This window comes from Fringilla coelebs (genome assembly GCF_963513975.1).
Source record: "Fringilla coelebs genome assembly, chromosome: 21".
NCBI classification, from domain to species: Eukaryota; Metazoa; Chordata; class Aves; order Passeriformes; family Fringillidae; genus Fringilla; species Fringilla coelebs.
Window position 1 is genome coordinate 2,353,049 of NC_140047.1, and position 24,473 is coordinate 2,377,521.

Consider the following 24,473-nt stretch of genomic DNA (forward strand, 5'->3'; position numbering starts at 1 on the left):
CCCAGGGTGCCGGCGGGGCTCCAGCTGCAGAGGCAGAGCCGCGGCAGCATCCTCACCCCGACGGCTGCTGCGAGCTGCTGCCCTGCAGGGATCTCCCCGGGGCTGCAGAGAAACCCAGCCCCTCGTCCGGCAGCTCTGCCCCCTCCTGCCCCGCGTTATCGAATGCCGAGGGAAGCGCCGGGCTCTGCCCATCCCTGCATCGCCCCAGCTCAGCCCGAGGCTCTGGGCAAGCCCTACAAAACCACAGCCACTCCTGCCAGCCCCTCTCGGGGGTTTGTGCCTTTGGGGCTGGTTTTTCCAGGTCTCTTTGCCTTTTGGGGAAGGCCTGAGCAAGCTCTGTCCTTTCAAAGGGAAAAGCCCAAGGGAAAGAACCTCCAAGGTTGTTTTTGTGAGCAGGGGGAGCCTCTGATGAGCCCTCCCTTGCCAGAGCAGGGTCCTGTGTGATTTTTGTGTCGAAGCCAAAGGGGCAAAACCAGCTCAGCAGGGAAAAAAAGACCAAAGGAGAGAAAATCCTCTTTTTAAGAAGCAATTCCCTCCTACACAGATCCTGGGGCAGGGACTATTCCACAGGACCACCCCAGCTAAGAAATCACAGGAAAGAAGTCACTGTATCCCCAGCTGAAATCGAAGCATTTTCACAAACCCAGTAACAGCAGAAAGCTGGAATTAACAAAAACACCCCCAACTTCAGCTTCAAAAAGGGCAGCAGCCCCAGGAGTCAACCTCACATCCCGTTGGGAAGAGGCACACACGGAGTGGACCGAGGTTCCATCCCTGTGGAGGTTCCAGCCTGTGACAGCACCCCTGGGAGAGCCATCCTGCTGCTGGACACCCCTGATCCCCCAGAGCACAGAGGGGATAACCAGCCCTGGACATCCCCAGGCAGCTGTGAGCAGATGTTGGGCTGCAGGAGCTGCTGTCACCTCCAGGAAACACCCCGGGGTGGGGGATGTGAGCCCCTGTGCACAGAGGGGCCAGCACAGACACCAGCCAGCCTGAGCTCAGGGAGCAAAGAGCAGGGCAGCTTTCCAGGAAGATGCTGGAGCTCAGTGCCACAGCCAGCTGGGCAGGAGCCCACAGAGAGCAGCAGCTCTGTGCCACCCAGCCTGGCCCACCCCAGCAGCAATTCAGCATCACCTGAACTTCCCCAGAGAGTCAGAACACAAATTCAGAGATCACGTTGTGTTTGGTCCCTTCATGACATCGCTCTGTCCATGAAACAGCTGGATTTGGTGTCAGGCACAAAGCAAATGCTCCCTCACCCCACCCTTGGGGTGAAATTACCCAGTAATTCCCTGTAAGAAGGGAATGTTCCCAGCCCTGCCCTGCCAGGCTGCCCATTTGCACCAGAGTGTGCCTCGATGATGCTGCTGATGTTTTATTTGTCTTGCAATCACTGTCATCATTATCTCATGAAATAATTAGAGGAAAAACCCACAGAGCCCTTGAGTCAGTCCCCACAAAGCCCTCCCCCAACACTGCCTATCTGCCCAGTCCTGCTCACAGTGCTGGGTGCCTGCATCTGATAAGGTCCTAGAAGGAAATGAACAGGCTCCTTTAAAATGAGAGACATTTGGGGATTAAATTAAATCCTTGCACTAATTCAATCAGAGCCTCTGCTGCTCTTCTCTGGCATGGAGGGGATGAGCAGCAGCCTCACCATGAGCCAGGCTCGGTTCCATCTCGGGCTGAGAGCATCACCAGAGCTGTGAAATCCTGTCTGCACAGGGCTGAGCTCTGCTCAGCATCACCTGGGCTGGGGAGAGGCAGCAATGCCATCACTGCCAGCCCACAGACCTGCTCCTGGCTGGGGGCACCAGGGACTTCATCAGCACCAGGGACTTCATCAGCCAAGGCCACCTTGCTGCTCAAACCTGACTTGTGACCTCAAGGATGGGGATGTGACCAGGTTTCACAGGCTCACAGGATGGTTTGGGTTGGAAGGGACCTAAAGCCCATCTTATCCCACCCCCTTCCATGGGGTTCACTGTCCCAGGCTGCTCCCAGCCCTGTCCAGCCTGGCCTTGGGCACTGCCAGGGATCCAGGGGCAGTCACAGCTGCTCCGGGCACCCTGTGCCAGGGCCTGCCCACCCTCACAGCCAGGAATTCCTTCCAAGTATCCCACCTAACCCTGCCCTCTGGAACAGTGGGAAGCTGTTCCCCCTTGTCCTGTCACTCCAGGCCCTGGTCCAAATTCCCTCCCCAGCTCTCTTGGAGCCCCTGGAAGGGGCTCTGAGCCCTCTCTGGAGCCATTGAGCAGCTTCTCCAGTACCTGAGGGGGGCTGACACCTTCTCACCACTTCATGTGGCCAAGGGGCTGCTGGAGGAGGCAGCAGTGGAGGCAGTGCTGGTGCTGTCTGAAGGAGGTGCTGTCCTTCCACCTCACAGGCTCTCCCAAAACATCCCATGCTCTCCCTGCAGCAGCAGCAGCTCAGGAGCCAGCAGCCAACATCTGGATTTCTCCATTCCCAATTCCGTGGTCTCACTGCTCTCAGCACCTGTGTGTCCCTGACCTCCACGTGCAGATTTCCCTTTTTTCACCACCTGCATCCTCCCCTGTGCCCAACAAATTGGTTTGGCCATTCCCAGCCTCTGGGTTTCCCTGTCTGCATCAGGGCAGGTGGAGGGGCTGAGGGGAATTACTCCATCCTCCCTGGAGCACCTCACACTTCATCCTTCTAGTTTCTGTCAGACTGAGAGGCCAAGGCAGCATTTCCTGAGAAGGGAAAGAGAAAGCAGAAGCAAGAGCTGCCTCCAAAGCCCAGGATGGCTCTCTGGGGTCATTTTAGGGAAGGAGGATGATAGGTCTGAGACCAGAGCAACAGCAAGAGAGTTCCTGAGAATTATCTCCTCATTGAGCAAATACCAACACACTCCAAAAAAAAAGCCAGCACTGCCCTGCCTGCTCCAACATCCTCAAACTTTGTGCCTGTTACCCACTCCCTGGGGTCTCTTTGCCATCAAGGATTAGTCACTATCTCAAAAATTAGCTTTTTCCAAGTTTTTAAAGTTTTATTGAAACCAAGACAGGGCAGAAGAACTGCAAACCCTCTGCTCCTTGGTTTGTACCTCGAGCAGGTTTTTCTGAGCTGCTGCTCACACGCAGGACAGTTCCAGCTCACCAGCAGAGAAAACCTCAATGAGCACCAGCACAGCCTCAACCTCTCCAGCATTTCTTTAAATAATGTGGCCTTGCTGGTGGCCCACAGCTGGGACTTCCAGCTGGGAAAATCCCAGCAATGGAGACAGCACAGCTGAGAGCTGGAGCCTGCCCTGCCCTTGCCCTGGTGCTGCCAGCTCTCCCACTGCCAGAAGGGCTGGCACACGTGGCATTCCCTGGAATCCCCAGCAAGGGGAGGTCAGGGATTTTTTTTTTTTTTTTTGAGGGTCTCAGCTTCTCATTTCAAAGCCTCTGTTCCTCTCAGTCATGGAGCCACTGTGGCTCAAGGAATGCCTGGCCATGGATATTTGATTGAGGGATGCTCAGGTTTTCTCTTTCTTTTGTGGTGATGCTGAGGAAGAGGAGGCAAAACACAGCTCAGAGAGCTGCCCCACACCCAGGTACCTCCTCAGCCAAAACCAGGGATTGGGAAAAGCAGGGAAGTCCCTGCAGGCTGTTGGACATGGATGTGAGCAGGAGAACAAGGGATGTGCTTCTCCAGCTGTGCTCTCACCCAGGAGGAGTGGATGGACCTCCTGGGACACTGCAGGAGGAGCCAGTCTTGTGGCTGTCCCCAACCATGGCAGCTCCATCCTCCCTGTGTCCCATGGGGAAACTCTGTCTCCTGCTGCCCTTCAAAGACCTTTGCTCTGACATGCCTCACCTGTCCCCAAAAGGATTTAACTCCATGGGAATGAGACCAAGGTTATTTTGGGAGAGATGCAGACAGCAGTGGGTTCCCTGTGCTGGAGGCAACACCCCACCCCACATCAGCTGGATTGCAGCTGATGCAAAAAAGAGTGCCTACATCATCCAGGGAAACATCAATCTTTCCAAAGTAGATCTTCCCTAAAGCAGAAGGAAAATATTTTACAATTTGGGTTTAGCATGGGACAAACTGTGCCCAGCTCCACCAGATTGGAAACTCCTAACTGTGAAAGGATGTTGAGCACCTCAGGATTTAAAAGTGGCAACTAAGAACCAAGGAAGCTCACAGCTACAGGGAACAGCAGCTAAAGCACAGCACGGGGCTGAGGGGAAGAAAGCAAAGCCAGAAATGCAAAGCAGAACCACCAAAACTTGAGAAAATCTTCGTGGGAGTCATTGTGAAAGTGCTCACAAGGAGCATTCCCCGAGCTCTGCTGTTCTCTCTCTGCGAGGCCGGCCAGAGCCCAGGGTTCGCTGCACAGCCGGGTTTTCTACCCTCTCCCTTCATTACTGCACAATGAATAATTGATCCCGGGCAATTAGCGTAACAGCAAAAGCGGCGCGGGTGTCCCAGCCCAGCAGCAGTGCCTGGGGCAGGGCAGGGCAGGGAGGGTGGAGGTGCAGATGGGAGATGGGGGGTGATGTTTGCACCGCCCTAAAAACCCGGCCCTGGGCTGCCTCGGAGCCGTGGCAGGAGAAGCCTGGCCGGAGAATCCCTCCTCGCGGAGGAAGCACGGGGAGGATCCGCGCACAAATCCCGATCCCCATCCCTGCATTCCCGGCGGGTCGCTGCGCACAGGGCTCTGCCCAGCCCCAGCCCCGCGGCCCCGCGGCCGCTCCGCTCCCGAAACTCCGAGGGAAGCGGAGCCCGCCCGAGGGCAGCGGCCCCGTGCCCGGGGAGAGGAGCTCGGCTGCAGGCTCAGCTCGCACCCCGCATCTCGGCGTCGGCACCTGCTCAAGGTGTCAGCCACCAGCCCGGGACCAACCCTCTCCACGCCGCCACCAGGGGCTCGACACCGCCGCAGCCCCGGGCTGCCAGCCCCGACCCGCGGCAGCCCCGGCAGTCCCAGCTCCGGCTCCCAGCCCGTCCTACCCGGGGCCCTCCATCCCCAGCGAGACTCCGAGCATGCCACGGCTGCAATTCCAGCCTGAACCTGCTGGGTTGGTCCCCAGTGCCAGTTCAGGGACGGTATCCAAAAGGCTGCAAAAGTCCTGGAGCAGAAAATCCACGTTGTGGGCACATTGCAATGCTGATCCCACAGCAAGAGCCAGCCGGTGCCGACGGCACGGCCGCGCACAGCCCAAATTCGAGGGGGAACCTCAAAACATCCCCGCAGTACAAATGCCCGCTCGCTCTCCCTCGATGCACTTTACCAACCCTCAAGCCCAGCCTGGTGGCAAATAAGCCGTGCAGGAGCCACGGGTCCCCCAGGAGAGAGCAGGGCAGGGAGCGGAGCCCTGGGTCCCCAAGGCCACCAGCGCTCCTGGCGCCCCGCGCCGCTCCCTCAGCCTGAGCCGGATCCTGCCCAGCCCAGGCTCCGGCCCTGCAGCCTTTGCTCGTAAAACCTACCAAGAGCGGCCTCTCAGCTGCATCCCCCGGGCCGAGCGAGCGGCACCTCCGCCGGCAGCCCCGGCCCCGCCATGTGCCCGCGGCGGCGCTCGGCTGCTGCTGGCGCGGCGCTCCGGCTCTGCCCTGCTGTTATTAATGTCCGTGTCAAGCGGCGGCTGAAACCGCCCCAGCCTCCCCCAGACGCGGCTCACTCGTGCCCCTCGTGCTATTTATGGCTCTGCCGGCTCCCCCCGGAGCTGCTGTTACCTGCTGACAGCAGCGCACGGCCGCCGTGCCCCGAGGAAGGGCCGCGCATCACCCTGCGAGCCGCCGCTCCCCTTCTCCTGCCCTGTCCTGCCCCAGGCGACACCGAGCGCGGAGATCCCGGTGCTTCCTGCTTAAGGAAATTCTGCTGCAAGATCGCTGTTCGTGGCGGTTTTTTTCCCAAACTGGTTTCTGTGGCAAAGCGACAGCTCTGGAGTGGGGGATGCTCTGCAATGGGGCGCTCTGCCCTTGGCATCTCAACCTCTGTGAGCAGCTCGACCCCAACGGGCAGGGACAGGGACAATAAACAGGCAGGATGGTGGATGGGGTCCGTCCAGGGGACAGACCACGAGTGACCATCTGCCCCCCTCTGCTCCTGCAAGGCCAGGGCCCTCTCGTGGCACCGCCTGGGGACCCGACCCCAGGCTGGGCATTTCTCCTGCTGGGATTCCACATCGCTGACAGAGACAGGCGTGTCCTGATAGTTCGAGAGAGAGAGCACGGTGAGGGGTGTGTGCACAGCCACTCCCAGACACGTGCTGGTTTTATCTGCCCCACAGCCACCCCTCACTGGTGGGTCCTCACTGCTGCAGTGACAGTCTGAGCTCAGCCCTGCTCCAGCACGGGCCTTGGGCACACACACGTCCCCTGCTCAGCCAGCTGCAGCCACCTGAGTGTTGCTGGGATGGAGCAGGACTGTGCTGCCTCCTCTGCCTCACAGGTAGCCACAGCTTTGCAGTGGCACAGGAATTGTGGAAGCTCCCTGGTCTCACTGGACACAGAGCTGAGCTCAGCTACACGTGGTCACCATGGACAGCAGTGACTTGGCACAGCCACCCCCACAGCTGTGCCCAGCTCCCATCCTGCCTGCACTGCTGAATGGAGCTGGACCTGGGGGGGTTGTGCCTGTTCCCTCTCTGAGGCCACCGGGCTGGCTGCAGGTCTGTGGGACACAGGGTGTCACCACACTGGGGGTACCTGGATGTCCCTGAGACACCAGGGACAGTCCCCAGCCCCTCTCAGTGAGGAATGACTCAGCCACCACCCCAGCCTGCCCACACCCACTGCTCTGTGCCCATTGTGAGGGGGATGCAGCTCCTGAGGCAGGCTCCAGCTGCTGCCTGCAGCCTCATCACTGCAGGGCAGGTGCCAGGGGACCCGGAGCTGTGAGATGATGTCTGGGTCATAAATATCCCTGGCAGTAAAAATCCAGAGTGGTGGGAAAGGGGGAGGAAAGAGCAGATCCTGTCACTGCCAGTCAGCCCACAGAACCCTTTCCCTTCAGTGCTGCTCAGCAGGGGAATCTGCAGCTCCATGGGCAGGGCAGAGCTCTGTCCCCTGGGCAGGATGAGGGAGGTGACAACCAGAGCCTGATGCATTCAGCCACTGCAGATCCATTGGGAAGGACTCACCCCAGCATCACCTGCACAGGACCACGAGGCTGGTGCTGGAAGCTGTTCCTGCTGCCAGCAGGGACCACTGGAAGGAAACATCCACTGGGAGGAGAGGACCTGGCAGAGCAGCTCTGCTGTGACTGCCTCCAGCTGGGCCATGGCCAGAGCCACACACAGGAGGGAGGAATGGTCCCAAATGGTCCCAAACCCAGCACTGGTGGCTCCAAAGGCACACACAGCCCTCCTGCAGGGGTGCTGGCAGGTCTTGCCCTGCTGCTGCATCAGGAAGGTGCTCGTTCAGGGCAGGACACCAAGCCTGACACAGATGAAGCTGTTCCTACCAGTCCCACGCCACTCTGGGCATCACCACGCAAAGCCCCCTGGAATTTTGAATGGATCCTTTAACTCTGCAGAGGTATCAGGGTTTGGGTAACTTTTGCATGGAGTTACTTGGACTTGACTTCAGAGGCTGCCCAGCCACACGCTCACAGTCCCCTGCCGTGCCCGGGGGGAAGAGAAGGAGCAGCCACCCCAGGCAGGAGGTGTTTGGGCACAGGCAGGAGGTGTTTGGGCACAGAAGAGCAGGGCTTCAGCCTAGCAGGCTGCAAGGAAGCACTTGCAGCACCCTCATTAAATCACAGCAGCGCTGGCTCAGAGCACTCAGCCCACCCCGTGCCAATGATCTCAGCCCGCGCATCCCCCCGCGCTGCCGGCGCCGCTGCTGCCAGCGCTTTCCTCCTCCCAGCCCCTCTGGGATCGGCAGGAGCAGCTCTTCCAGGGTGTAACACCGCCTCTGGCCATGATGGAAGCGCTGGCAGCTGCTCCTGCCGGCTGACCCTGAGGTGAGGGGTGCGGGCTGGCCGGGAGAGCCCTGCCCGAGGAACGGGAACCGCTGGAACAGCTCTGCTCTGCTCATGGCCGAGGAGCCCAGCCAAGCAAACCAACATCCCCGGGGAGCTGTGGCTCCACTCCATCTGCTCCACTCCTCCTGGCCCTGCCTCGGGCACTCGGGGCCCCTCGGTGCCACCAGGAACAGCACCAGGAGCCTCAGGCTGGGCAGCGAGGCCAGGGGAGCCAGGGTTCAGTGACCAGGGCTCAGTGACCAGGGCTCAGTGACCAGGGCTCAGGGGAGGTGTTAAACAGATCAGCAGCCCAGCCCAGCATCCCATCCAGCCCCACAGGCACACCCCAGCTCCCTGGGGCCTTGGGACGTGTCCTTGCAATGGAGGCTGGAAGCCAACTGATGTGCAGCTGCTCAGCCTGGAGAAGAGAAGGTTCTGGGGAGAACTTAGAGCCCCTTCCAGTGTTTAACGGGGTTCCAGGAGAGCTGGAGAGGGACTTTGGACAAGGGCCTGAAGTGACAGGACAAAGGGAATGGCCTTTAGCTGAAGGAAGGCAGGGTTGGGTCAGATATTAGGAAACAATTCTTTACTGTAGAAGTGCAGAGGCCCTGGCACAGAGTGCCCAGAGAAGCCGTGGCTGCTCCTGGAAGTGTCTAAGGATCCCTGGTTCCCTGGAAGCATCTAAGGTCAGGTTGGACAGGGCTTGGAGCAACCTGAGACAGTGGAAGGTGTCCCTGCCCGTGGCAGGGGGGTAAAGCTGGATTTTAAAGATTCCTTCCAACCCAAACCAGCCTGTAGCTCCATGACTCTGTTCGAGGAGGGACAGCTTCCTCCAGATTTTTAAGTGGACAGAGCTGCACTGGAACCTGACTTAGAGAGGAAGAGCATCTCTGGTCCCACAGCCTCACAGATCCATGGAGCCTTTGGCTGTCCTCAGCAATGAGTTTCCCCAGTCCAGGGCAGGAGCTGGGCTGTGCTCCCTGGTGTGGAACAGTGGAACAAGACTTTGTTTGGTTTTGTGACCTGGCTGCACATCCAGGGGTGTGCACCCTCACTGGGGCAGAATCACCCTCAAGATTTCTCCCCTCTCTGAGCCCCCTGACAGCCCAGTAGGTGCTCAGAGGGTATGGCCAGGTTCAGGTTGGCCTCCAGGTGCTGCTGTGATGTGCTCAGCCTTGGCCAGCCTCTCGTGTTGGTATGTGGCAGGAAAGGCTCTGGTGAAGCTCCAGGTTTCCTGCACCCCTGGCCATGTCCTGCCCCACAGCAGCAGATGAGCAGAACCCCCCTGGAGCAGATGGCACCGATGGGGCAGCAGGACCCCAGCCCAAAATGGGAAGATTTTGGCCAGAAATAAAATCAGAAGGTACAAAATCCTCCCCTCCTTCCCCATCAAAGAGCTGATCACACTCTGTCTGAACTGCTGTGAGTGAAGCACCTGCTCAGAGACACAGGGAGGAATGGGGTGCCCACACTTGTCCCCAAGTGCTTGTCACAGCCCCCCCAGAGCCTGGTGCAAGGAGGGCCCGGGAGATGCCCAAGGGCAAGGAGAAGGGATTTGCTGGGGCAGGGGGGGCACCAAGGAGCAGGGATTGTGGGGGGACAGCAGGGTGGGTGCCCGGGGTGCTCGGGACGAGGAGGAGGAGGCAGGGAATGGGACAGGAGAGGGGCGGCCCCCGCTGAAGCAGCTGCAGGTGCCGGGGGAGCAGCGCCGTCCCCGCAGCCCCGGAGCCCTCCCGCCCCACCGGCCCTGGTTTCAATCAGCCCTCCATCACACACTGTTTGCTTTTGCTGACAGCTCATTTACTCGCACTTGTCAAGCACGTTGTAAATAAGTGAGAGAAACAGCCCTGCCCTTCCTGAGCAGAGGCACGGCCAGGAAGGGGCCGGTCCCCCCGGCCGCTCATTCCCAGCACCGGAGCCAGCGCTGCCAGGAGGGGCCGGGTCATCCACGCCTGCTCCCAGGCAGGGCTGGGAAAGCGCTGAGCATCCACCACCTCCCTCGGGAAACAAGGGGAGCACCCGTCCTGGACTCCCAAAGTCCACGCCACCGAGTGTCCGTAATTATTTAGCTTAAGGATAATCTGCATCTTTCAGATACAGCCAGCCATCGTCTCCGAGGCAATCTCAGGTCACGGAGCCAGAAGGGAAGAGTAATCAGCCGTTCTGAGTGTGGAAGACACAAAGAAACAAGCAGTGAGAATCAGACGGTGGCAGCAGGTCCCTTACACACAGGGGGCTGTGCTGTGCGTGGAGCTTTTCCCTGGCAGCCAAAGCAGCTGGAGCAGCCCCAGCCCCACAGCCTGCCCTGCCCCTGCTCTGCACCTGCCCTCTCTTCAGCCAGGCTGAATCTCCCCAGCTGGTGCAGCAATGTGAGGGGAGCCCGGCGCTGACGGTCAGCGCCCGAGCAGGGTTAGCTCAGTTAAAGCACAAAGCTGCTCCTCTGCAATCACACTGCCCTGGCTGTGGCTCCTGCACACAGCCCCGGCGGGGAAGCTGCTCCAGGCTGGGGATGTGTTTTACAGGGACTTGCTCAGTACAGTCACAGGGCAGGGGGCAGCATCCCAGAGCAGACCTGGGGAGAGGGGGAAGGCTCTGCAGATGGAGAAAATACCCACAGGGCAATTCCTGGGAGCTGCTGCAGCTGCCTGGGTGGGTTTGCAACTCAGGGGAGCTCAGCCAAGTCCTACAGTGGCAGCAGAGCCCCACTTGCACCACATCTCCTGCACACTGGGGACAGAGAGCTGGACTACAACGACAGCCACGCTGTCCCCAGAGCTCCTCCTGCACTGACTCTGGCAGGAAAAGCCCACTGGGAGCAGGGCTGGACTGTCACAGCTGCATCCCTCATGCATGTCTCTTCCTCCATCTCCAGAAGCAGATGCTGCATTTGCTCAAGTCCCCCAGAAATCAACAGCTTTGCTCCAAAACCAGCAGTGCCAACACAGCCCCTGCAGGGCTCATCCTCCTGGGTGACACCATCCTCCCTGGGGACACTGCCAGGGGCACTGCCAGAGGCAGTGACAGCTCTGCAGAGCCTGTCCCTGAGCCACAGGGACCTTCCTGCCCTTAGTGCTGCCCTACCCAGGCAGAGCTCAGGGGGGCCTTGAAAAACAGGAGGTACCACCCCAAAGCCCCAAATCTGTCTGATCTCTGCAGAGCTTGAAGGTTGCCACTGGTGGCAGCCATGCAGGCTCCTGAGGAGCTGCTCTGTGCTCGGGCAGTGTCCCTTTTCCTGGCTCCAGCACACAGGTGGCACATGGCACAGCTCTGCTGGCACCGAGGCTGTGCTGGCCCTTTGTTCCCAGCCCACAGCAAAGCCCACATCCCCTTGGCCAGACTGTGGGCACAGCAAAACGAGCTGCCTCTTGCTGAGCTGGAGCAGTTTTGAAGGCTTTGCAAATCAGATTCCTGGCCAGGCTGATATTTCCAGCTTAATTTGTCTGTTCACAGAGCACAGACACTGGGTTTTTTCCCTAAATAGCCCTAGTATCAAATGACTGGTACACCCAGCTAATGGATCAGTTCTCCCTTGCAAGAAGCAGCTGATTTTCTCAGCTCCTGCCTCCCACTGCTCTGGCATCCCCAGAGAAGTCTGTCCTGACAAACCAGCCTGGACACAGCCCCAGCTGCAGCTCTCCCAGGTCAGGCTCCAGCCCAGCCCTGTGTGCCCACCCTGCCCCAAGCACCCTCCCCTGTCCCCTCAGGAGCTCCTTCCCCACGCTGCTCCTTGCATTTCACACCAGATTTGCTTTAAAATTGCATCCTGGGCACTTTACACCTTGCTGGGATGGTAGTGGTGCTATGAACTCAATTTACAGTGCCTGGCAGCTGCTGTCATATTCCTTTTCTCCCTCCTGGCCCCACACCCCACCAGTGGGATTTCCATCAGCTTTGGCAAGCCAAGATAAACCTCCTTTGTCACGACTTTGTAGGGCCCATGATGGCTCTCCACAGCAGCCAAAGAACACCCTCTTGGCTACTGAGGCACAGAAAAGCCTCTGAAAGAGATGTGAGCATTTTTTCACCTGTCCAGTGGCCAGGCTCCTTCCACAGCTCAGGGAGCAGATGCTCCAGGGCTTTGCTCTGAGCACAGCCCCACACCCTGCCATGAACAGCCTGGGCTGGGGAGGGCAAACAGCACCATCCCCTAAAGCCCCAACAGCCCAGAGCTCCTGCCAGGACGGAGCCCCACCAAGATCCCCTTTGTAGGACCCGTGTGAGAGGCTCAGGTTGGAAATGTCCCTGCACAGCTCCACCCCGGATGATCCCCAGCCCGTGGCCGGATCCCCCCCATCCAGCACAGAGCCGAGGACTCCAGCAGGGCCCCGTGCCCGGGCTGTGCCAGCCGGGTGCCCCAGGGGCAGAGGAGGTGGCCGAGCCGTCACCTGTGTGAATCAGCTGCCCGGGGCCGCCCGCAGAGCGGGAGGTTGGGTTGGTAACGAGGTTCTCAGGCTTTGTGCGCTGCTGTTGCTATTTTAGTCCGCCTGAAACGTGCAGGAAAAGGAATCCGGAGGCTGTGTCTCCTGCGGAGCTGTTTGTGCTGACCCACTTTGGGAGGCTGCGGAGCCGCAGCTCCCGGCTCGGGGCTGGGCAGCGCCGGCCCGGCTGCACCGCGGCTCCCGGGACGAGCCACCCGCCTGTGCCGGCAGGGGACAGCCACCCACACGGGGACAGCCACCCACACGGGGACAGCCACCCACACGGGGACAGCCACCCACACGGGACAGGAGCTGCTCCACCACCCTGCACCAGCCAAGGGGGGGATCCGGGCATTTTACCCCCAAAATCCCCATCTGCAGCACTTAAAGCTCCTCAAACACCCAGCACAGGGGCTTCTCTTCTCCCAGAGCAGTGTCACTCTCCAGGGGTTTCTCTTCTCCCAGAGCAGTGTCACTCTCCAGGGGTTCAGGGTCACTCTCCAGGGGTTTCTCTTCTCCCAGAGCAGTGTCACTCTCCAGGGGTTTCTCTTCTCCCAGAGCAGTGTCACTCTCCAGCAATCCAGACCCAGCCCCCAGACACAACATGACCCAGCAGAGACTGCCAGTGTCCCACACAGCTCCGTGGGGCAGCCCCAGCCCCAGAGGAGGTGGGTGAGGGTGTTCACTACAGCCACAGAGGGCAGGCAGAGCCTCAGAGCCCTGCACACACACATTTCTCTGCCAGAACTGCTGAGACAGCGCTCCCGGGCCAGGCTGGAGCTCCTCAGTGCGGGAAAAGTGCTGGGCATGAAAAACAGCACTCCCCAAACGAGCCCTCTGTGCTTTGAAGACATCTGTGGGGTCAGGATCAAACACCTGAGCCCACCCAAGCGCACAGAAGGGGCAAATCTCTGCCCCACCGCTCCCATCACCTCAGCCTTTCCATCAGCACCCAGAGATCACAGCTTGAACCTCTCCCTCTCCTTTCCTTCCTGCCCCAGAGGCGAGCTCCCAGAGCAGGCTGGCCACGGGGTTGTGGAGCCTCAGCTGTCCAAATATCCAAATGCAGATGCTGGGAGGCGTCAGCCCAGCCTGCCTCAGCTCCAGCCAGCAGGTGCAAACACGGCCACTGCTCCCCAGGCAGGGCAGGAAGCTGCAGACGCAGCAGTGCCTGAACACAAACTCACTGCTCACCTGGCAAACAAACAGCCTCCTGCACACCCTCCTGGCAGGAGCATCCCTGAGCAAAGCCCCCCAGAGGCAGAGCCTGCCGTGCTCCAGGCAGGAATTCCCAGCTCCTGCGGCTCTCTTACCTTGCTCTCCGTAGGAGCCGCTGCCGGATGTTGCTGCTTGGTGATGTTCTCAGCCAGACACCAGCAGATCCTCTTCTTCTGCTCCTGGGAGTAAGCCTCCAAACTTAATAAGCACTCCGACTTCTGACGTAAAGGAAACACAGGCAGGGAGAAGGTCATTAGCTGTGTGTCGCAGGCCCTGCCGGGCTTCGCAAACTCCTCTGTCCCCACACACCACGGCACAGCAGGGCACAGCTCTCGCCCCTGTCCTGCACCCTGGGCACAGGAGAGGCAAGGAGACTGGAGATCAGCTCCCTCCAGAGACAGGGAGAGCGCTGCAGGGGAGCTGGAGTGGAGCAGCACAGGCAGAGCACAGGCAGTCCTGCACCCGGTGCCACTGCAGTGGAAACCGAGGGGGGAAATTGCTCTTTGCCATATGCAAACATTAATGAGGCACCAGAGCATGAACTGGTGAGAACGAGAGCCTTTGGGCTGGGTGGGGCTGGGAGGAAGAGCTCGGGGAAGCTCCAGAGCAGCCTCGCTGTCCTGCTCCCCACTGAACACCAGGAGCAGAATTTAGGGATGAACTTCACAGCAGCCTCTCTGTCCTGCTCCTCACTGAACACCAGGAGCAGAATTTAGGGATGAACTTCACAGCAGCCTCTCTGTCCTGCTCCCCACTGAACACCAGGAACAGAATTTAGGGATAAACTTCACAGCAGCCTCGCTGTCCTGCTCCCCACTGAACACCAGGATGAATGTGGAGATAAACTCCAGCCTCCCTGCGCTGCTCCTCACCAGGATGAATTTGGTGATGAAGCTCCAGCTCTGGTCACACACTGTCTGTTAGCAACATACAGCAAGGAAGGAATTAAGATAAATGATAAGAAGTCATCCCAGCTGAGCCCACCTCCTCTTGTGCCCTTCTGTTCCTCTTGGACAGGTTTTCTTTGGGCCAAATCTCACTCACTTAAGGAACTTTCTGACCAAGTCCCCTCAGCAGCTGTCTCCCAGCCCTTCAACTGCTTATCCCTCATGCTAAAAATTAAGCATTATAACATCTGCTGCCTGCTGGGATTTTGCATGTCTCACTTTAAAAAGGGTCCAGAAATGCCCAAGGTTGGATCGTCCCCTTAAGTGGCCAGAGGGGAAAAGAAAAAAAAAATCAAAGTACAACTTTAGGACAGACTGCAAAGAAAGGAAAAAGAGTCGTTCACTAAGGGCCATAAAAAAGACCTTTTCTTTCCCCCCAGAATTTCCTTCCAGAAGGGCAGGTCCCCAGTAGCTGGTTTTTCCCAGAAAGGTCAGAGAGAACCTGCAGCTTTGTGACTCCAGAGACATAACACAGCCAGAAGGGGAAATGCTCTTTAGTCACACCATTTAAATCACTGTTTGCATTGGATGGGAATTCATTCATGTTCCATCCAAAATCCCCTGAAGTGGTAAATAAACCAAGCTCCCACATCACCTCCTGGGAAAGAGGGCCCTGGCTCAGTCCTTTGCCCCTGCAAGGAGACTTCCATGAAGGAGAAAGTTTGAGCTTTCTTATGCTTATTCCTACAGGTTTTAACACTGAAAATTCCCTCTCAGGCTTCCTGAGCACAATCAGAATGAGCAGAGGTTTGGGATTCAGAGACAGAAGTGGTGGGGCTCCCCCTTGCCCCCAGATCCTGGGTGGCAGTGATGCTCAGAGCATCCCTGGAGTCTCCTAGTGAGTTTTTCCCATTCTGGATGTCCCAGTCTCTCCCAGTCCCACACCAGCAGGTCACCAGGCTGCACCACTGTGACACCCACTCATCCCTAGGAAGTCATTCCCCACCCTTTGCTGGGATGGAATCCAGGCTGGCACTTCCCTGCCCCACACCTGTGGTCAGAAGAGAACAAAGCAGGGACTCAGCAGAGCCCTGGGGCAGCTGTGAGGAGCCCACCCTGAGGCTGTAAGTGCTGCCAGGCTCCTGGGGCTCCCCTGGAGCTCAAAGCAGTTCCAAGGACAGCTCAGTCCCCTGGCTGTGACAGACAGAGCTCACCTAGCCCTGCCCCGAGCCCCTCCCTGATTCAATTACAGCCCATCTCTTTGATTGAATTTAGCAGACAGCCGTGCTCAGCTCCTGCTGCCTGCTGACAGCAAAGTGCCCCCCTGCTCCCCCTGCTCCCCCTCAGCTCCCTGACCTCGGCCACCCAGGAGTGGCACAGCCAGGAGAGCAGATTTCCCTCTGCTCCAGAACTCAGGCAAGGGCAACCAGCCCAAAGTGTGTGCCAGGTATTGTGGGCAGGGCTGAGGGGGCACATGAACAGCCAAAACTGCATTTATCCAACGTGCACATTTCTTACAACCACAACAGAGACATTTAACCTCTCCAGTGTACATTTCCCAAGGAAAGATCTCTGCTTTTCCCTCTCTCATTAACCTGCTCTCCCAAAAACTTTCACCAGTAACGGGGAAAGCTCAACCTGCAGGGCCTGAGCACCCACAGCTGCCTCCAAACCCAGGCAAAGCCCTTTGGGATGCAGCCAGGTGAAGGGCTGGGTGTCATTTGGGATAAAACTCGTGCTCCACGCTGGGCCCTGAGCTGCCCACCCAGGGGAGGCTGGGGAGGGTCAGGGAGCTGTGCCTGCACACACTGCCCTGCGAGCTGGGAACAGCCTCCCCTGATTGTTTTCCTTCAGGGAGGCTGCTGCTGGCCTGCCAATATTTACAGAGAGAAAACAGGGTTTAATCTCCAGGGCTGGGAAAGGAGGATGCAGATGGTGTGAAGGGGGCCTTTGCCACCAGATAAAGGCAGTGAGTGACTGAAGTGGCTGCCAGTGGCTTTCTGCCACTGCCCCCAGTGACAAACACGCTATTGCAGGTGCTGTGTGCTGGGCCAGGGCAGTCCCCACCAGCCCCCCATGCCCGAGGGAGAGCAGCAGGACACAGCAGGGATTGCAGAGAATGCCCAAGCCAGCACCAGCCCCAAGCAGGCCCTGCTACAGCCAAGGATGATCTGCAGGAAAAGTTCCTTCTGCTCCATGGGAACTGCTCCCCCAGGCTGGGACCCAGCCCCACGGCAGCCAGGGGAGGGCTCTGGCCATGCAGAGCTCCTGCCCAGCCCAGCAGGCACCACACAAGGAGGGACTGTGCATTCTGGAGCCCATAAATCATGAGAGGAGCCCCCAGAGAATGGCAGCATCACAGGAGGAGCCCCCAGACCCCCCACACCGAGCTCCTGACTGCAGCCACCCCTCTGTGAGGGCCAGCACACACAGGGCTCAGTGTGACACTGCAAAGCTGAGACACCACAGGAATGAGGAGCCAGACTCAGTCTGACACCTCTGGTGCCCTGAGCTCAGTGCCCAGCAGAGCCCAGGGCTGTTCTGTCACCACTGTCTCTCCTGGCTGTGTGAGGGACACATTCCCAGGGTGGGAGGGAGGGGACATGTCACAGAATCACAGACTGGTTTGAGGTGCAAGGGGCCCTAAAGCCCATCCAGTGCCACCCCTGCCATGGCAGGGACACCTCCCACTGTCCCAGGCTGCTCCCAGCCCTGTCCAGCCTGGCCTTGGGCACTGCCAGGGATCCAGGGGCAGCCCCAGCTGCTCTGGGCAATCTCCTCCCACAGATGCAGGGATGCACTGGTGCTCCTTCCCCGGGCTCCTGTCCCCAGGGCTGGTGGCAGGGTGCTTTGGGGACAGGCTCCCAGCCCAGCCCTGGCAGCCCCTGGCCTCCAAGGCTCGGCTGCTGGGCCCTGGCCAAAGGCAGCAGAGATCCCAGAGGGGAAGTACCTCGGAAACTGCTCCAGACTACAATGGCTCCAAATCACAGAGCAAACCTTCCCAGGGAGAAACAGCCAGCCCTGGGAATATCCTGTGCACAAAACACGGGCACTGCTGCCTGCTGACTTCATGCACCACCAACCAAGGGCTGCTGAGAAAGTTCTGTTTTTTCCCTGCTGGGGGACTGGGGGCACCAGGGGCTCCTCCTGTGGGTTTTGGACTGCTGGGCTCACTGGTGATGCCCAAAATACAAACCCTGGCACTAACAGCAGGGGCCCTGCTAGAGCTGGCATGCCCAAAAGGTGCTGGATGTGCATGGAGATAACACTGGCAGGACACAGCAATCTCTGCATGGCTCTGCTCTGGGCCCTGTTTTTGGGAGCACTGATGATGGCACAGCCTGGGGGATGCCCAGAGGGTGTGGATGCCACATCCCTGGGAGTGTTCAAGGCCAGGTTGGACTGGACCTGAACAACCTGATCCAGGGAGTGGCATCCTGGCCATGGCAGGGCTGGAACAGGATGAGCTCTGAGGTCCCTTCCAGCCCAAACCATTCTGTTATTCTCTGGTTCTCTGTTAAACTTCCAGGAGGAAAATCACATTGAAGAACCTTTTCCACCCCTGGTGGAGCAGCCAGTGAGGACACAGGGCTGTTTTCCCAGGCCAGGCAGTTGTCTTTAAGCGGCTCATCAGGTAAAAGCTTTCCCAGGAATCCCTGAGAGGAGCCAGGCACGGAGCTCACACTGCAAACACAGCTCTGGCAAACAGAGCAGCACCTCCTGCTCTGCAGGCATCCTTTCCTCTCAGGGAACAAGACAACAACTCAGAGCTGAGTGGCCCCAGCAGCACCAAGCTCAGCCACCCAGGGCCAGCACAGCCCCAGAGCTTTCCATGCCCTCTTCCCTGGCACAGCCTCATGAGCAGAGAGCTCAGCCTGTGCACACAGCCTCAGGGCCCTCTGAAATCCTCACCCCATGCTGCCTGGGCCTTTTTAAAATCTCTCTAGCACTGTAACTGCACCATATCAACTCTTCTTTTTGCCAACATCTGGGAAATGTGACCCCAAAATTAAAGCTGGGGGGAAAAAAACCCCACATTTTTTGGTTATCTCAACACTCAGGGTCAGGCTGAGCTGTGTAAAAATGCACAAAACCAGGAGAGCAGAGTGTCCCTGCTTATCTGCTCCTCCAGCTGGGACATGAGCACTCCCTGCTCTCAGAAGAGCCCTGAGCTGGGAGCTGGCAGTGCCCAGGAGCTGCCCTGTGCCCAGGCACTGGGTCGTGCCAGCCTGGGGCTTCTGCCACTGGTGTCACCCAACATCTGACCCAGGGAAAGCCCCCAGGCCAAGGAGGGGAAGCCCAGGGTCTGTCTGCACAGAGCAGCAGCCTGGCCAGCAGCTCCAGAGCCACTGCCATGGGTGTTCCAGCTCCAGGGACATCCCAGGAGACGGCTGGGCCAGGGGGACATTGCCACTGGAACCTGGGGCTGCCATGGGGATGCTGAGTTGGGCAGTTCTGGAGCACCTCAGCATCTGGGGCAATCTGCCCCTGGGCTCATGTCACAGCATGCTCCAGAGGGGCTTCTCCCAAGGCTGGCATTGCTCTAATGCTGTCTCCCTGCAGCTGCAGCCTGGACTGCTCAGCACCACCCAGAGAAATGCAGGGGCTGGGACCTGATGGCCTGTGGAGGGGGGAAATGGAAAGCTCAGTTCAGGAAAGAGTTAAGCTGCTGCTCTGAGTGTGACATGGCAGAGGGGCTCAGTGTCCAGCTCTCAGGGGTGACTCAAGGCTCGGGGAACCTCTCCAGCATCCCAGAAATGAGCCATGGAGGAAACAAGACAATGCCAGAGAGCAGGAGAGGATTTTTCATTGGGTAACATCCCTGGCCACCAGCAGCAGAATGGCTGGAGCACAGGGAGTGAACTGAACAGGACTGGGAGCAGGGGCACACAGTTCTGTTCTCTCACAAGGTTCATGTCACAGAAGTGGTGAGAGCAAGGAGTCTCCAGGCTGTCTCTACCCCAAGTCCTGGGACTGATCCCAGCCCCGCAGCCTTGCCTGCAGTGCCTCCTCCCCACAGCCCAGGGGATCTTCCCCCGGAGCAGAACGAGCCCATCAGACTCATTACAGCCACAAGCCTGACAAGCACCATCTCTTGTCCTCTTGTGAATGAGAGGAAATGGAGATACAATTCCAGCAGAGCACACAGTCCTTTCCCAGACAAAGGCTCATCTCCACTCCCCTCTCACTAAACAAATTCCCCTCAGCTGTTCACTTGGGCACCTGGCTTTGACTTCACCCCCAGCCCTGCGCTTTTGCCCTCTTCCCTATCACCAAACCATCTGCCCAAGTGCCCTCTAGGTCTGCCAAGGCAGTGCCCAAAATGCTCCTTGCAAACTCTGCTGATGATGTGTCCAGAACAGCCAGCTCCAGAATTACCCAGGTGTATCAAATCTGCCAGAGTGTCCCTGAGACTCGTCCTCTGTGCCATCAGTAAATTGCTTTTCCCAGCATTCAGATTTGCTGTTTGGAGATAGAACTCGGGCTTTCCCTGGCTCCTCCCTTTGGGACAATGCCACATCCCAAAGGGCACTCAGTGAGCAGAGAACACCTTGGGGAATGAATGCTGCTGTGGAATGAGCAGGGCCATGGATGGAGTGAGGCACATTACACAGGCTACAGCATTCTGGGATCCATTTGTCCAAAGCATTCCCTGGGCAGCAGCTGAAGGTGGGAGCAGGAGCAGGAGCAGGAGCAGGAGCAGGAGCAGGAGCAGGAGCAGGAGCAGGAGCAGGGATGTGCCCACACAGAGCCAGGCTGCCCAGAGCAGCTGTGGCTGCCCCTGGATCCCAAGCCCTGTCCCAGTGAGTGCCATCCCTGGCCATGGCAGGGCTGGGACAAGATGATCTTTAAAGTCCCTCCCAACCCAAACCAGTCTGGGATTCTCTGATGGGGCAAGGTGGGGGACAGTGGCATTTCTCTGGCACTTGTCCAGAGGCTCTCCTCTGCAGGATGGGCATATCCAAGGCAAAGCCAGCTCAGGCACAGATTCACAGCATCAACTTGCTCAGCTGTGGACAAGTGCTCACCACAGCAGCACAAGGAGTTGCTGCTGGAAGGATTTTCTGTTTCCCAAGACAAACTCCTGTGTCTGCAGATGAAAACTTCCAGAGGAAAAAAAAAGATCAAATCTGCCAGTGCTTTTCAAAGGAAAAACTTACTGAGCTGTTTGGTTTTAAGTCGATTTGGTCTGAATATGTTGGGCTGGAATCAAACACTTGCAACAATGCATTAAACCCCTGACCTGCAGTTTCCTCTCAGCAGGATATTTCCGGAGAGGGAAGGGTGTGAATGCAGCCCTGGAGCACACTCACAGCTCCACACAGCTCCCTGTGAGGCTGCCCATTCCCAGCAGGCAGCAAACATTCCCTTCTGACAGCTTGTACACATCCCATGAGGTATGTGTGTCCTGCAGGGAATGGGGAATGGGGAAAATGCAGACAAACTCCCACACCCAAATCCTGTGCAGTGCAGAAATGTGGGTCCACACTGAATCCCAGACTGGTTTGGGTTGGAAGGGATCTCAAAGCTCATCCCATGCCACCCCCTGCCATGGCAGGGACACCTCCCACTGTCCCAGGCTGCTCCCAGCCCCATCCAACAGCTGGGCACTGCCAGGGATCCAGGGGCAGCCCCAGCTGCTCTGGGCACCCTGTGCCAGCTCCATCAATTGCAGAGCTCACATCAGCCAGAGGCTGTCACAGGCAGGGGCTGCTCAACTTCAAGCTGTGCTCTTGGGATTTGAAATCCTGAAAGGAGAGATGCCCAGGCCAGGTCTCAATGCACTGCTGGGACTTTTTAACGCATCACCTGGCAAATAGAAAATTAGAGGAGCTGTAATGGCCATAAACTGAAACACAAGGAGTTCCACCCACCATGAGGAAGAACATTTCTCCATGAGGGTGGCAGAGCTCTGGACCAGCTGCCCAGGGAGGGTGTGGAGTGTCCCTCTCTGGAGACATCCCAAACCCACCTGGACACATTCCTGTGACACCTGCTCCAGGTGACCCTGCCTTGGCTGTTCTGGGACTCTGTGGTCCCAGGTACACACTCAGGCATTCCTGAGATCTAAAGGTGCCACCTTCACCTCCAAAATCCTGGCTCATGTCTGTGCTGGGGCTATCACAGCCACCAGAAGGAACCAAACCCCCACAGGGGCAGCTCAGTGCAGAGCCTCCCTCTGCTTTCACATCCTTTCCAATCCCATTCTGCATTCAGCCTTTCCAGGATGCCAAGTGCCCTCCAGAACAGGGTCCATGTTCACTCAGGATCCCCAAACCCTGCAGTTTCTCACCTTGCAGAGGCTGTAAAACAAACACCCTTTGTGCTGCAGCCCACACCAGGCTCTGCACCTCCTGCTAGCTCTGCCTGCAAACAGCCAGACTGCCCAGGGTTTCACCTCTGTGCAGTGATTTATTACACACAATTAGACAGGATGACCAGCAGTAGCTTTTTTGTGACACTTCCTGAAGGTTGGAATTTTCTCTCTTGTTTATAATAAATTAAGCAATTCACAGGTATTAGAACATACTTTCATTTTGTAACGTGTCAGATCCAAATGCAAATTTGTGACCTTATGGGTCAGAACATTACTCAGAAACCCTCGAGATGAGCAATGGGAGGAGGCTGCAGCTCAAGGCTTCAGCAGAGAGCTCTTCCTGCAGCAAAGGCAGTGGCAGCCAGGCCCCGTGGGCTCCTCTCAGCAGCACTAAACACATTAGCGCTCATTGCAGATGATTTGTGGGCAAGAAACAGCAGCTCAAGAGCTTCCTCCGACCTCCCAGCCCATCACAGCAGCACAATGGATGTGTCTGCCCTGCCCACGGCGACAGCAGCCCAGCTGAGAGCGGCCACAAACCCCCCTGAGCCACCAGCAGAGACAGGAGAGGCTCTGGGCACACAGAGCTGCTGCCAGGCCAGGGATGGAGCAGCTCACGATGGGGAGAGACCCCTCAGGGTGACACGGGGCCAAAAAGCCAGGAGAGCTCACACATCCTGCCCTTGTCCCTCCTCATCCCTTCCAGCTGCCACCAGCAGCCAGGGGCTGGGCAGCCAGGCAGTCCTGATCCCCCCAGCCCGACCCCCAGGAACCTGAACGTGTCCCCAGAGTACAGCCAGCCCCTCTCCAGAGGAATCCCTGTCCCCAGGGCACAGCCAGCCCCTCTCCAGAGGAATCCCTGTCCGCAGGGCACAGCCAGCCCCTCTCCAGAGGAATCCCTGTCCCCAGGGCACAGCCAGCCCCTCTCCAAGGCAATCCCTGTCCCCAGAGCACAGCCAGCCCCTCTCCAGAGGAATCCCTGTCCCCAGGGCACAGCCAGCCCCTCTCCAGAGGAATCCCTGTCCCCAGGGCACAGCCAGCCCCTCTCCAGAGTAATCCCTGTCCCCAGGGCACAGCCAGCCCCTCTCCAAAGGAATCCCTGTCCCCAGGGCACAGCCAGCCCCTCTCCAGAGGAATCCCTGTCCCCAGAGTACAGCCAGCCCCTCTCCAGAGGAATCCCTGTCCCCAGGGCACAGCCAGACCCTCTCCAGGGGAATCCCTGTCCCCAGGGCACAGCCAGCCCCTCTCCAGGGGAATCCCTGTCCCCAGAGTACAGCCAGCCCCTCTCCAAAGGAATCCCTGTCCCCAGGGCACAGCCAGCCCCTCTCCAGGGGAATCCCTGTCCCCAGAGCACAGCCAGACCCTCCCAAAGGGAATCCCTGTCCCCAGGGCACAGCCAGCCCCTCTCCAGAGGAATCCCTGTCCGCAGGGCACAGCCAGCCCCTCTCCAGAGGAATCCCTGTCCCCAGGGCACAGCCAGCCCCTCTCCAGGGGAATCCCTGTCCCCAGAGCACAGCCAGCCCCTCTCCAGGGGAATCCCTGTCCCCAGGGCACAGCCAGCCCCTCTCCAGAGGAATCCCTGTCCCCAGGGCACAGCCAGCCCCTCTCCAGAGGAATCCCTGTCCCCAGGGCACAGCTCCAGGGGAGCCCATCCTTGCAGAGGGCTGTTCCCACAGCCAGGAAGGAGGCTGAGCTTTTCAGCAAGGCAAAGAAGGTGCCACAAGCAGAGTGTGGCACACCCTGCACAGCAGACCTGTCAGGTGAAGGGGAGAGCTGCACTGGGATGGCCCAGGGACCCTCCCCAGCCCCGTGTGTGCTGCAAGTGCCACTCCCCAGTGCCCAGCCCACATCTGAGAGCAGGCCCACTGCAAAATCACCTTATCACACAAACCCAGCCTCCCACCAGGCCAGAGAGGCACCCAAAGCCTCCCCACTGCAGTGTTTCTGTGAGAGCCAGCCTGCAGGGACACCTCTGAGGGGACTGTCCCCTCCCAGCCTCCTGCTGACACCCCCACAAGCCTGCAAGCAAAGATCTGCTCTCAAAATGGGAATGCAAAAAAGACAAGAGAGACAACCTGAAGGAAATGCTCTTCTTGGCTTCCCTGCAGGAATCAGATGCTGGAATGCTCCCAGGCTGGCTCCCAGAACATCCCATCCTTGAGCCCATCTCCCCACCTGGGGCCAAGGGCACAACCCCTGTGCTGCACATCTGGGAGGTTCCTGCTCTCCTGCTCCATCCCCAGCCCCTGCAGCTCTGTCACCCCCTCCACGTGCCCTCTGGGGAGGTGACCTGCAGGTCACTGTTTCCCAGAAGAGAAGTCTGAGAGCAGTGTGCTGGGAGAGCCCCATCCTGCCCTGGCTCACTGCTGACTCACAGACACATTCCCCACTCTGTTCCCCTTTCAAACCCCGATTTCCCTCTGCTGGAGAGCCCCAGGGCACTGCAGCTGGCAGGTTACTGTCCCCTTGCCCCTGGAGCCAGCTGGTGCCTCTGGCTCAGGACAGAGCAGCAGCGTTGGGAGGGAAGGGTGGCACGGGGCACACCTGCTGGGCAGGGCACTGTCCCTGAGCCAGGGCTGCCCAGTGTCACCTCAGAGCCTGGGCTGGCAGTGCAGGGGCTGATCACCCCCCCCTGGGCTCCAGAGCTGGTCACCAGGGGCTGGGAAGCTCCACTGCCCTTGTGACTGCCCCAAAACACCCAGCAGGAGCAGCCA

At 58.7% G+C, this 24,473-nt stretch overlaps 1 protein-coding gene across 3 annotated transcripts in view; it reads right to left on the reverse strand.

Annotated features, from left to right (window-relative positions):
- The window catches only part of RGS3 (regulator of G protein signaling 3), a 59,784-nt gene that overhangs the window by 11,427 nt on the left and 23,884 nt on the right, over nt 1-24,473 (reverse strand). For all 3 annotated transcript variants that reach the window (XM_084219735.1, XM_084219734.1, XM_084219736.1), the window contains one exon: nt 13,650-13,772. In XM_084219735.1, coding sequence (XP_084075861.1) covers nt 13,650-13,772 — 123 coding nt within the window. The remainder of the gene's footprint in view (nt 1-13,649; nt 13,773-24,473) is intronic.